The 14,594-nt window shown below is 49.3% G+C and overlaps 1 protein-coding gene across 2 annotated transcripts in view; it reads left to right on the top strand.

Annotated features, from left to right (window-relative positions):
• Nucleotides 1-7,541: 7,541 nt before the first annotated feature.
• Nucleotides 7,542-14,594, top strand: part of kdm1a (lysine (K)-specific demethylase 1a) — a 73,165-nt gene continuing 66,112 nt past the window's right edge. The window contains exon 1 of one of the 2 annotated variants that reach the window (XM_078238146.1): nucleotides 7,542-8,097. In XM_078238146.1, coding sequence (XP_078094272.1) covers nucleotides 7,846-8,097 — 252 coding nt within the window. In that variant the 5' untranslated portion in view covers nucleotides 7,542-7,845. The remainder of the gene's footprint in view (nucleotides 8,098-14,594) is intronic. The other variant, XM_078238147.1, reaches the window with a different exon arrangement.

Here is a 14,594-nt window from a genome sequence, read left to right as displayed (position 1 = left end):
GTTATCATTTATCAAACCGGTTCTACAGTCTCCACCATCAAAGATCAGCACAGCTACTGCCTCCCTGCCCACATTCATAATTAGCATTGTTTATTTATATTTTATTTATTGGTCTCACAAGTAGGCTTACATTAACACTGCAATGAAGGTACTGTGAAAATCCCCGAGTCGCCACACTCAGGCGCCTGTTTGGGTACACTGAGGGAGAACTTAGCATAGCCAATGCACCTAACCTGCACATCTTTCGGACTGTAGGAGAAAACCCATTGTCATTTACAATTGAAATTAATCTTGAAAAGGCTTATTCTTGACATTTAAAATTGCTTTTGTAACTAGATTTCTTTCATAGTTTAAAGTTTCAAAGGTTTATTTATTAGTGTCACAAGTAGGCTTAATACTGCAATGATTACTGTGAAAATCCCCTAGTTGCTGTAACCGTTTTGTTACACTGAGGGAGAATTTAGCATGGCCAATGCACCTAATATCATCGAATCGCTACAGCGCAGAAAGAGGCCATTCAGCCCATCGAGCCTCCACCAACAACAATCCCACCCAGGCCCTCTCCCTGTAATCCCACGTATTTACCCTGCTAATCACCCTGACACTAAGGGCACAATTTAGCATAGCCAATCCACGTAACCTGCATATCTTTGGACTGTGGGAGGAAACCGGAGCACTCGGAAGAAACCCACATGGACACGATGGGGCGGCACGGTGGCTAGCACTGCTGCCTCACAGCACGAGGGATCTGGGTTCGATTCCCGACTTGGGTCACTGTCTGTGCGGAGTTTGCACATTCTCCCCGTGTCTGCGTGGGTTTCCTCCGGGTGTTCCGGTTTCCTCCCACAGTCTAAAGACGTGCGGGTTAGGTGCATTGGTCGTGCTAAATTGCCCCCTAGTGTTGGGGGATTAGCTAGGGTAAATGCATGGGGCTATGTGGGTAGGACCTGGGTGGGATTGTGGTCAGTGCAGACTCGATGGGCCGAATGGCCTCCTTCTGCACTGTAGGATTCTATGGCATGGGGAGAACAGGCAACGACCTGAGGCCGGTACTGAACTTGGGCCCCTGGTGCTGTGAGGCACTGGTGCTAACCACTGTGCCATCCTCAGTTACGTCGGTGATGTAATTCTAATACATCAGTGATAACCCCACACTTCCTCCTCCCAAAAATTTAAATCTAGAAATCTGTTTTAAGTCCCAAGATCAGAAAATCCTGCAAGGACTTTTACATAAAATCCCCAATGTTTTACGGATCATATTTAAAGGCAATATGATCTCTAGTCGCTTTTGGAACTGTCAATAACGCCAAAGCTAAAACATGACTTGAAAATTGGAAATCCCACTGCTCGGAGAGGCTTAAGATAATTTAGAAATAATTTAGATAATTTAGAAAGATAATTTAAAACTGTTGTGTTTTCTGAATATTTAGCCGGGGGTGTTATTTTGTTCCTACTGCGGGTTAGACTCGAACTGGGCCACAAATATAAGATGGCCACTAAGAAATTCAATAGGGAGCTCAAAAGAAATTTCTCCACTGAGAGAGTGGTTGGAATGTGGAACTCTCTTCCACAAGGTAAGGCAACTATCAGAGATATATTGAAGGGAAAGCTGGAAAAGAACATGTAGGTGAAAAGAATAAACAATTTATATTTATATATAACCTTTAACATAGCAAAGCATTCTAAGGGGTTCCGTAGAAGCAACATTTGATATTGAGTCACATTAGGCATTTTAAGATATGTACTGTATGGCCTGAAACTTGGTCAAAAAGGTAAGATTTATAGAGCATCTGAAAATGGTGTGTCAAATGTAAACACATCTATTGTAGATGGTTGAGTTTATTTTGTTTCCACTGTTTATAAATTTTATTTATTAGCGTCACAAGTAGGCTTACATTAACACTGCAATGAAGTTACTGTGAAAATTCCCTAGTCACCACACTCTGGCTGGCGCCTGTTCGGGTACACTGAGGGAGAATTTAGCATGGCCAATGCATCTAACCAGCACATCTTTTGGACTGTGGGAGGCAACCGGAGGAAACCCACGCAGACACAGGGAGGACGTGCAAACTCCACATAGACAGTGACCCAAGTCAGGAACTGAACCCGAGTCCTTGGCGCTGTGAGGCAGCAGGGATAAGCACTGTGCCACTGTGCTGCCCCATTGGCAGATGAAACACGAATTAAAGGCGATGAATATGGAATAGTCACCATTCAATCCAATCGGGAATTTAGAAGCAACTTCTTTACCCAGAGGATGGTTGGAATGTGGAAATTACTGCCAGCGGGATTAGCTGGGGTGAATAGCACTGATACGTTTACGGGGAAGCTGAAAACCAGAGAAACATTGATTTACAGCCCAGAAGGAGACCATTTGGCCCATTGTGCCCATGCCAGCCCAAAGAAGAGCCACCCAGACTAATGTAAAAAAACCCCACAGTGACTGGAGATATGAAGTAAAAAGAGCGAGTGTCAAAAAAACTCAGCAGGTGTGGCTGCATCTCTAGGAAGAGGAACAGAATTAACATTTTGAGCTCAATACGTTCTGAAGGAGAGTCATATTGGACCAAACCATTAACTCTGTTTCTGGAAGTCGATGCTTCCTCTCCCTTCTCTCTTTTGGCTGTTCAAAAGTTACATGAGGCCACCATAATCCTGATTGATCACCTTATTCGATTTACGTTGACCATCATATTTGAAATTGATGGCTGATTTTGCAGTTGGATGCCCTTCCTGTTGCCAATATGCAAAGATGTGCGGGTTAGGTTGATTGGCCATGCTAAATTGATCCAAGTGTCAGCGGGAATGGCAGGGTAAAGATTATGGGAATAGGGCCTGGGTGGGATTGTGTCGGTGTGGACTCGATGGCCAAATGGCCTCCTTCTGCACTGTAGGGACTCTATGATTCTATGAACTCTCCCATTTATCCAGACTGGGGACAAGCACCCATACACACTGGTTTGCTTGCACCACTTTCTGGGTCCTGGAAATAAATATCTGTATGAAGTAATTTGCGACTGCTGATTTATCAAAATGAATGCATTCACTGAATTTATTCAAGGCAGAGTTAGATAGATTTTTGGTAGTGAGGAGTCAAGGGTTGTGGGGGGGCGGGGGGGGGTGGCGGGGGCAGAAGGTTGAGAAGGGGGGGGGGCACGGACAGGAAAGTGGAGTCCAGTCTGTGAGCAGATCAGCCATGATCCTATTGACTGGTGGATGAGGTTTTCCGTGGCCTATTGACTAAAGTTAATTATTAGTCACAAGTAGGCTTACTGCAATGAAGTTACTGTGAAACTCGCCCCCAAGTTGCCACCTGTTCGGGTACACTGAGGGAGAATTCAGCATGGTCAATTCATCTAACCTGCACATCTTTGGAGTGTGTGAGGAAACAGGAGCACCCGGAGGAAACCCATGCAGACACAGGGAGAACGTGCAAAGTGACCCAAGCCGGGAATCAAACCCAGGTCCCTGGCGCTGTGAGGCAGCACTAACCACTGTGCCACTGTGCCATCCCTATTCCCCAGATTCTGGAAAGACCCCAGCATATGGGAACGCCCAAAGTATAACAACAGTGTTCAAGAAAGGATGGAGACAGAAAGCATGAAACTATATACCAATCAGTCTAATATCTCTCATTGGGAAAATGCGGGAATCCATTATTAATGCAGTGGTATTCAGATCATTTAGAAAATCATAAAACAATCAGGCAGTGTGAACATAGTTTGTGAAAGGGACACTGAGTTCACAACATTGTTTTGTGTCCTTTGAGGATGTAAGAAGCAGGGTGGATAAAATGGTACAGTTGATGTAGTGTATTTGGTTTTCCAAACTACACAAGATAAGAACTCATTGTGTTGGGCTAATACTTCAACAGGGATAGAAGATTGACTAACTAACAGGAACAGGGGGACGTGAAAAATGGGTCACTTTTTAGGTTGGCTTACTGTAAAGTAGTGGAGTGGCACAGAGATCAGTGCTGGCACCACAACTCCTGCTGTGGGGGGTGAGATGGGATGAGGCTCTCTGGCATCAGGCCTGAAAGATAGATAACTCAGGCCCACAACCACCATTGAGAAAAGAAACACCGGGATTTGGAGAGGCCCTCAGCTGTTTGCACTCAGTCCCAGAGGAATAAATTGGTGAAACAGGGAAATAAGAATACTGGTTTGAACTGGTCTTGTATCCTTCAAAATGGAACACCAGTAAAATAGGGAAATAAGAGTATTGGTCTGAACTGATCTTGTATATTTTAACATTGAACACTAGTCCGAACTGTTTTTCCCCTGTGGGGTCTCAGCTCCCTGGCCATCGCTTGTGACCCCACTGGAGTTGCTGACCACAGTTGGGAAAGGCTTGTCCTGTGTCCTACATCTCAATGTATGTCAAATATAAGTTTTTGCCCAAGGGGTGATTGATTTGATTTGATTTGATTTATTATTGTCACATGTATTAGTATACAGTAAAAAGTATTTTTTTTGCGCGCTATACCGACAAAGTATACCGTTCATAGAGAAGGAAAGGAAAGAGTGCAGAATGTAGTGTTACAGTCATAGCTAGGGTGTAGAGAAAGATCAACTTAATGCGAGGTAGGTCCATTCAAACGTTTGATGGCAGCAGGGGAGAAGCTGTTCTTGAGTCGGTTGGTACATGACCTCAGACTTTTGTATCTTTTTCCTGATGGAAGAAGATGGAAGAGAGAATGTCCAGGGTGCGTGGGGTCCTGAATTATGCTCGTTGCTTCTCCAAGGCAGCGGGAAGTATGGATAGTGCCAGTGGGTGGGAGGCTGGTTTGAGTGATGGACTGGGCTTCGTTCACAACCCTTTGTAGTTTTTTGTAGTCTTGGACAGAGCAGGAGCCAGACCAAGCTGTGATACAATCAGAAAGAATGCTTTCTATGGTGCAACTGTAGCAGCTAGTGAGAGTTGTAACAGACATGCCAAATTTCTTTAACCTTTTGAGAAAGTAGAGGCATTGGTGGGCTTTCTTAACAGTAATGTCGGCATGGGGGGACCAGGGCAAGTTATTGGTGATCTAAGCACCTAAAAACTTGAAGCTCTTGACTATTTCTACTTTGTCCCCATTGATGTAGACAGAGGCATGTCCTCCACTACTCTTCCTGAAGTCGATGACTATCTACTTCGTTTTGTTGACATTGAGGGAGAGATTATTGTCGGGTGGAGGGAGATGAATAGAGGTAGGGGAAAGCTGGTGTGGACCATAAATTCTAGCCTAGGTGGGCTGAATGGGCAGTTTTCTATTTTCTGATTAAATTTCCCTAAAAAATGTTTTAAACGTTCAATTAAATGCACAACATTTTGAGCATGATGCAATGAGTGCAGGCCCTGTGTTGGTTGAGGGGATGGGTGTACCTCACCTGAGGACAGGTATTGTCCCCTGAACACATGCACTGGGCATGGAAGCAAAGATGTGGAGATGCAGGCGTTGGACTGGGGTAAACACAGTAAGAAGTTTCACAACACCAGGTTGAAGTCTAACAGTTTATTTGGTAGCACAAGCCACCAGCTTTCAGAGCGCTGCCCCTTCATCAGGTAAGTGGGAGTTCTGTTCACAAACAGGGCATATAAAGACACAAACTCAATTTACAAGATAATGGTTGGAATGCGAGTCTTTACAGTTAATCAAGTCTTAAAGTTACAGACAATGTGAGTGGAGAGAGGGTTAAGCACAAGTTAAAGAGGTGTGTATTGTCTGCAGCCAGGACAGTTAGTGAGATTTTGCAAGCCCAGGCAAGTCATGGGGGTTACAGATAGTGTGACATGAACCCATGATCCTGGTTGAGGCCGTCCTCATGTGTGCAGAACTTGGCTATCAGTCTCTGCTCAGCGACTCTGCATTGTCGTGTGTCGTGAAGGCCGCCTTGGAGATTGCTTACCCGAAGATCAGAGGCCGAATGCCCGTGACCGCTGAAGTGCTCCCCAACAGGAAGAGAACACTCTTGCCTGGTGATTGTCGACCGGTGTTCACTCATCCATTGTCGTAGCGTCTGCATGGTCTCTCCAATGTACCATGCCTCGGGACATCCTTTCCTGCAGCGTATCAGGTAGACAACGTTGGCTGAGTTGCAAGGCTTTGTAGAGTGTATCTGGTGGATGGTGTTCTCACGTGAGATGATGGCATCCATGTCGATGATCTGGCACGTCTTGCAGAGGTTGCTGTGGCAGGGTTGTGTGGTGTCATCGTCACTGTTCTCCTGAAGGCTGAGTAGATTGCTGCGGACAATGGTCTGTTTGAGGTTGTGCGGTTGTTGGAAGGCAAGAAGTGGGGGTGTGGGGATGGCCTTGGCGAGGTGTTCGTCTTCATCAATGACATGTTGAAGGCTCCGGAGAAGATGTCATAGCTTCTCCGCTCCGGGGAAGTACTGGACGACGAAGGGTACTCTGTCCGCCGTGTCCCGTGTTTGTCTTCTGAGGAGGTTGGTGCGGTTTTTCACTGTGGCGCGTCGGAACTGTTGATCGATGAGTCGAGCACCATATCCTGTTCTTATGCGGGCATCTTTCAGCGTCTGGAGGTGTCTGTTATGATCCTCCTCATCTGAGCAGATCCTGTGTATGCGGAGGGCTTGTCCATAGAGGATGGCTTCTTTAACGTGTTTAGGGTGGAAGCTGGAGAAGTGGAGCACCGTGAGGTTATCCGTGGGCTTGCGGTACAGTGAAGTGCTGAGGTGACCGTCCTTGATGGGAGATGCGTGTGTCCAAGAATGCAACTGATTCCGGAGCGTAGTCCATGGTGAGTCTGATGGTGGGATGGAACTTGTTGATGTCATCATATAGTTGTTTCAGTGATTGTTCACCATGAGTCCAAAGGAAGAAAATGCCATCGATGTATCTAGTGTATAGCGTCGGTTGAAGGTCCTGTGTGGTGAAGAGGTCTTGTTCGAACCTGTGCATGAAGATGCTGGCATATTGAGGTGCGAATTTCGTCCCGCACAAGTTCCCCACACATGAGGACGGCCTCAACCGGGATCTTGGGTTCATGTCACACTATCTGTAACCCCTAACGACTTGCAAAATCTCACTAACTGTCCCGGCTGGAGACAATACACCTCTCTTGAACCTGCGCTTAACCCTCTCTCCACTCACATTGTCTGCACCTTTAAGACTTGATTACCCGTAAAGACTCGCATTCCAACCATTATTTTGTAAATTGAGTTTGTGTCTGTATATGCCCTGTTTGTGAACAGAACTCCCGAAAGCTCGTGGCTTTTGCTACCAAATAAAACCTGTTGGGCTTTAACCTGGTGAGGTGAGACATCTTACCATTGGAGGTAAAGGTCGAGCCTGTGCGTGCCGGCGAACGCGCTGACGTACCGCTGCGTCCCCCCCCCCCCGCGTGCGTGGCGGCCATCTTTGTTCCTCCCTTTTGTCTCTCACTCTCTCTCCCTCCTCTCAACCTAACCTGCTGAGGCCGCCGTCAATCAACATGATTGACAGCGGCCTGGTCCAATCGGTAGCCGAACCGGGGCACACCTCCCCCCCCAAGGAGGGCGGGCGCTTCCGCCCATCAAGCTAGGTTTTGGTTCGGCGTTCAATCGATTGTATTGGGGTTTGTGTTTATTTATCTATTAAATAATTTACCCCCCCATCCCTACCCTCCCTCCCCCCCCCCCCCCCCGCACACATGTACTCGGTGTTTTTGTTTTGTAAAGAGGGGGGAGCGGTGGGTTTGATTTGATTTTGAGGAGGGGGGGGTGGTTGGTGTTGTGAGGGGAGGAGGGGGTGAGGGTTGTTGTTGTTGTGAGTGAGAGGCTCGGGCCCTCCCCGGGGGTGGGGAGGGAGGGAGAGAAGGGGGGTGGGGGGGACACACACAGGCCGAAAGCGGCGGCGATGATGTTGTCGGCGGCGGCGGCTGCGGCGGCAGCTGCGGCGAAGAAGAGCGAGGAGAGGCCGGCGGGCGGCCCCGAGGGCCTGGAGGCGCCGGCCGATGGGGGCCTGGCCTTGGCCGCCGGCAGCGAGCGGACCCCCAAGAAGAAGGAGCGAGCGTCGCCCCACAGCAGCAGCAGCAACGAGGGCACCATGGAGGGAGGCACGGCGGAAACCCCGGACGGCCGGAGAACCAGCAAACGCAAGCGAGCTAAAGTAAGGCTCTGAGAGGGGGGGATGGGGGAGAGAGAGAGAAAGAGATAGGGGGGAGGAACCCCTCCCCCCCGTACAATGGCCCAGGGACCCCCCCCCCCATACAATGGCCCAGGGACCCCCCCCCCATACAATGGCCCAGGGACCCCCCCCCCCCATACAATGGCCCAGGGACCCCCCCCCATACAATGGCCCAGGGACCCCCCCCAATACAATGGCCCAGGGACCCCCCCAATACAATGGCCGAGGGAACCCCCCCCCCCATACAATGGCCCAGGGACCCCCCCCCCCATACAATGGCCCAGGGACCCCCCCCCCCATACAATGGCCCAGGGACCCCCCCCCCCCCATACAATGGCCCAGGGACCCCCCCCCCCCATACAATGGCCCAGGGACCCCCCCCCCATACAATGGCCCAGGGACCCCCCCCAATACAATGGCCCAGGGACCCCCCCAATACAATGGCCCAGGGAACCCCCCCAATACAATGGCCCAGGGAACCCCCCCAATACAATGGCCCAGGGAACCCCCCCAATACAATGGCCCAGGGAACCCCCCCAATACAATGGCCCAGGGAACCCCCCCAATACAATGGCCCAGGGAACCCCCCCAATACAATGGCCCAGGGAACCCCCCCAATACAATGGCCCAGGGAACCCCCCCAATACAATGGCCCAGGGAACCCCCCCAATACAATGGCCCAGGGAACCCCCCCAATACAATGGCCCAGGGAACCCCCCCAATACAATGGCCCAGGGAACCCCCCCAATACAATGGCCCAGGGAACCCCCCCAATACAATGGCCCAGGGAACCCCCCCAATACAATGGCCCAGGGAACCCCCCCAATACAATGGCCCAGGGACCCCACCCCAATACAACCCCCCCCAATACAACCGCCCCCCCCATACAATGGCCCAGGGAACCCCCCCAATACAATGGCCCAGGGACCCCCCCATACAATGGCCCAGGGAACCCCCCCAATACAATGGCCCAGGGAACCCCCCCAATACAATGGCCCAGGGAACCCCCCCAATACAATGGCCCAGGGACCCCACCCCAATACAACCCCCCCCAATACAACCGCCCCCCCCATACAATGGCCCAGGGAACCCCCCCAATACAATGGCCCAGGGACCCCCCCCATACAATGGCCCAGGGAACCCCCCCAATACAATGGCCCAGGGACCCCCCCAATACAATGGCCCAGGGAACCCCCCCAATACAATGGCCCAGGGAACCCCCCCAATACAATGGCCCAGGGAACCCCCCCAATACAATGGCCCAGGGAACCCCCCCAATACAATGGCCCAGGGAACCCCTCCAATACAATGGCCCAGGGAACCCCCCCAATACAATGGCCCAGGGACCCCACCCCAATACAACCCCCCCCAATACAACCACCCCCCCCCATACAATGGCCCAGGGAACCCCCCCAATACAATGGCCCAGGGAACCCCCCCAATACAATGGCCCAGGGACCCCCCCCCAATACAATGGCCCAGGGAACACCCCCAATACAATGGCCCAGGGAACCCCCCCATACAATGACCCAGGGACCCCCCCCAATACAATGGCCCAGGGAACCCCCCCAATACAATGGCCCAGGGAACCCCCCCAATACAATGGCCCAGGGAACCCCCCCAATACAATGGCCCAGGGAACCCCCCCAATACAATGGCCCAGGGAACCCCCCCCAATACAATGGCCCAGGGAACCCCCCCAATACAATGGCCCAGGGACCCCACCCCAATACAACCCCCCCCAATACAACCGCCCCCCCCCCCAATACAATGGCCCAGGGAACCCCCCCAATACAATGGCCCAGGGAACCCCCCCAATACAATGGCCCAGGGAACCCCCCCAATACAATGGCCCAGGGACCCCACCCCAATACAATGGCCCAGGGACCCCACCCCAATACAATGGCCCAGGGACCCCACCCCAATACAATGGCCCAGGGACCCCACCCCAATACAATGGCCCAGGGACCCCACCCCAATACGACCCCACCCCAATACAACCCCCCCAATACAACAGCCCCCCCCAATACAATGGCCCAAGGACCCCCCCCCCAATACAATGGCCCAAGGACCCCCCCCCAATACAATGGCCCAGGGAACACCCCCCCCCATACAATGGCCCAGGGACCCCCCCCCCCATACAAAGGCCCAGGGACCCCCCCCTCATACAATGGCCCAGGGAACCCCTCCCCTGTACAGCGGTCCAGGGAACGCCCCCCCCCCCCCCCCCCCAGTACAGCGGCCCAGGGCCCCCCCCCAGTACAGCGGCCCAGGGACCCCCCAATACAAAGGCCCTGGACCCCCCCCAATACAAAGGCCCGGGACCCCCCCCCAATACAAAGGCCCGGAACCCCCCCCAATACGAAGGCCCGGGACCCCCTCCCCCAATACCAAGGCCCGGGACCCCCCCCCCAATACCAAGGCCCGGGACCCCCCCCCCCCCAGTACCAAGGCCCGGGACCCCCCCCCCCCCAGTACCAAGGCCCGGGACCCCCCCCCCCCCCAATACCAAGGCCCGGGACCCCCCCCCAATACCAAGGCCCGGGACCCCCCCCCCAATACCAAGGCCTGGGACCCCCCCCCCCCCCCAATATAAATGGCCCGGGGGCCCCCCTCAATATAAATGGCCCGGGAGCCCCCCTCAATATAAATGGCCCAGGACCCCCCCCAATACAAATGACCCAGGGACACACAAAAGCTTGGGCATCTCTCCATTGTAATCTTTCCATTGTAATTTTTGTGGGTGCAGGAGGGGCATGCATCATCTTTCTTTTGTGTCTGGTTTGTTCCCCTCCCCCTCCACATGGTTAATTGCAATTTTGCATTATTCTATTGTCATTATGATCTCTTTCCTCCCCTATTATCTTACTGTAGAATGTCTCCTTTTTATTGTTGGAAAGCATTTAGGACCCCCCCCCCCCCCCCACTCATTACTTTGCTGTAGAATGTCTCCTTTCTATTGTTGGAAGGCATTTTGTGGGGGGTTGGTGAGTCGGAATTGAGAGCTCAGGGACCTGCCACACACACATACACGCACTCCTTTGTTTTAGCTTTCACGTCTGAGGCTGGCACTTCAAGGGTGTCTCTGGTTAAGGCTTTTGTTCCCCTGCTCTGCCTATTTTAAACAAAAAAAGAATCGGGATTGAAGCAACATTGCAACAGAAACAATTTTAGGGATTCCCCCTTTTTTGGGAAAAGAGGAAGAGATAGCACAGGATTGGTGGATTACCTCCTTTTTAAATAGGTTTCCACATGGGGGGCTAGCTGCCTTTTTTATTTCCCCACAGACCTTGAACACTTTTTAGTGAAAATTGAAAGCAATACAAAAGACACGAACTTAAAAAACTCACTTGAGCGTTTTTTTTAGAGGCAGGGTGAATACATGATTCATACGTGATTTGTATCTATTTATATTCTTTAGGTAGATTGTGGGAAGGTAGCTTCACAACGATGTTTGAAAATGATGTTTTGTGACGGGAGTCTTTGTTCTGTGTTCAGGATTGACGGTATTACCACATTTAGAGACTGGAAGATTACTTAGTATTAAAGTTAGGTGAAGAATAGTGATTGCCCTTTGGTCTTCCATGCTCAGATCATTACAGTTCTTTTTCAGTAGTTTATGCTAGCATTATTTCAAATAAACTTATCCAGACCTCTTACGTGTATCTGGTATAAATCCAATATAGTGCATTTGTCTATCTTGATTCTGGTAAGTATATGTGGACCTATACACTGTTGCAAATTTTACACTATTATGCAAATATTTGCACAGAGCTGTTTCTAGGATTTTTGTGAGATCTCGTTTTGCATTAATTGAGTTATCTCCAAAATGTATTTGAACACTGCTTATGAAATGTCTAATGGGGTTCCTGAGTTTACTCGCAAATGTGACTTTTTAAAGATGACTTCAGAATATTTGTGAATCATACTGGGTAGCAAGGTAAATGTTACAGCATTCTGTTTCTCCCCAACATATGAAATAGTAGCTATGGATTAGGTCTATATTAGTGCACAGGTTGTTCTTGAAAGTATCTTTTGTCATTGATGATTCCGTGGCTGTTTGCTTTATACAATGTACCCTCCATCCTGATTTTCATTGTTTAAAAAAAGATCTGCTGATACTTCGAGATTGGTGTGCATAAATATAATGAAAATGAATTCTTCAGGTTGCATGACCTAAAATACAGAAAAATATTTCAATATTTATAATTTGTTATGTGTGCTGCACATTCTGTGCCTTTGGCATGGATGATCCACACTATTTCCTCCGACTCCCCTCCACCAATGCTGTTACTGGAATTATCCAAGCTCTGGAAACTGGATTTCCTTATCGAAAGCGTCATCTGAAGTAAATTTGCTTTGTCCTGACTTTCGATGGGCACAGTTTCAGGCGTCTCGCCAGTATAACATGAAGTCTGCGATACAATTTTGAACTAGTGCAGGCAGTGTACTAGGTTGTGCGTTGTACAATGTATCCAGAATTACAATGCTGCAAAGTGATGATTCAGTTATCCTATATACATAGTTTCGTACTTCTCAACTGATGCGTTCTAGAGGATCACTTGGTTTCAATAGCAGCAAAAAAACCCTTTTCACTTCATGATAAAAGACCATTGCTTAAAAATCAAAAGACAAGGGGCTGCTTCTCAGTGGCAAATGAAACAACATTGGCATCACAGCTATTGTTGCTCAGACTTTAGCACTGCTGCTTCACAGTACCAAGGACCCGGGTTCAATTCTGGCCTCGGGTGATGTCTGTGTAGAGTTTGCATTGTCTCCGTGTCTGCGTGTGTTTCCTCAGGGTGCTCTGGTTTCCTCCCACAGTACAGAGATGTGCAGATTAGGTTGATAGGTCATGATAAATTGCCCCTTAGTGTCAGGGGGTTAGCAGGGTTATGGGGATAGGGCCTGGGTGAGATTGTTGTCTCCTTCTGGCCTCCTTCTGCACTGTAGGGACTCTATTCTAAAAAGCATAAATGTTAGTGCAGAAACGGTCACATGTCTGTGTTCATTGAAATTGTTAATGCTCAGGAATCTATTACTTTTCCAAATTTGATTGTGTCTGAAGACATTTAGAGCTATTTGATGCGAGGGTGAAGTAATGGTGGTGATGAGTCTTATCACTGGTTTTAAGTGGACGTCTTGGGGCAGATTTTTTTCTTGCGCCCTTCAGCATAATTTTTTTGTGCAATACCTTGTTGGAACTGCGGGCTGATATTGGTATGGCTCAGAAAATGGGGCATCTGCGATCTTTGTGAATAGCGGAACCAACAAGCGGATCCCCATAACCAATGAGATTTAAGAACTGAGAAAGAAACAATGGAAGGAGGACAAATTAGGGTTAAACCTGGTACAGAAATCGGAATGACGGAAGGAGGAAAATTTTGGGGCGAGATTAAAAATGGACGTTTTAGATCTCCAACAACTATTTACTACATGCAAGAATGAGATTGATCAATTTAAATTGTTCATTTTTAGAGTCCAATTGATTGAATGCATTAGCTCTTAGCATGTCATTGAAAAGGTACTTGTGTCATTGCATTCCAACCCAAACCTTTTGTGCATTTTGGAAGGTCTAATACAGATAGGAAATATACAGTAAATGGCAGAATCCTTAAGAGCATTGATAGGCAGAGGGATCTGGGTGTACAGGTACGCAGGTCACTAAAAGTGGCAACGCAGATGGGGAAGGTAGTCAAGAAGGCATACGGCACGCTTGCCTTTCATTGGCCAGGGCATTGAGTTTAAAAATTGGCAAGTCATGTTGCAGCTTTATAGAACCTTAGGTAGGCCACACTTGGAATACAGTGTTCAATTCTGGTCGCCACACTACCAGAAGGATGTGTAGGCTTTGGAGAGGCTACAGAAAAGATTTACCAGGATGTTGCCTGGTATGGAGGGCATTAGCTATGAGGAGAGGGTGGAGAAACTTGGTTTGTTCTCACTAGAATGACAGAGGTTGAGGGGAGACCTGATAAAAGTCAACAAGATTATGAGGGGCATGGACAGAGTGGATAGTCAGAAGCTTTTTCCCAGGGTGGAAGAGTCAATTACTAGGGGGGCACAGGTTTAAGGTGCGAGGGGCAAGGTTTAAAGGAGATGTACGAGGCAAGTTTTTTACACAGAGGGTGGTAGATTCCTGGAACTCGCTGCCGGGGGAGGTAGTGGCAGCAGATACGGTAGTGACTTTTAACGGGCATCTGGACAAATACATGAATAGGATGGGAATGAAGGGATATAGTTCCCGGAAGGGTAGGGGGTTTTAGTTCAGTCGGGCAGCATGGTCGGTGCAGGCTTGGAGGGCCGAAGGGCCTGTTCCTGTGCTGTAATTTTCTTTGTTCTTTGTTCTTGGTGAGTTTACTAGGTAGTTAATGTGAAAATCCAGTGAGTTTCAACAAAAGACAAATGGTGAGTGGCAACAATCGATCAGGTTCTTGAGATGTTCAACTCGAGGTGTCGTTGTTACTTCCTCAAATTTG

This window comes from Mustelus asterias, chromosome 21 (genome assembly GCF_964213995.1).
Source record: "Mustelus asterias chromosome 21, sMusAst1.hap1.1, whole genome shotgun sequence".
Classification (NCBI taxonomy): Eukaryota; Metazoa; Chordata; class Chondrichthyes; order Carcharhiniformes; family Triakidae; genus Mustelus; species Mustelus asterias.
This window is presented reverse-complemented; position numbering and strand designations above follow the sequence as displayed.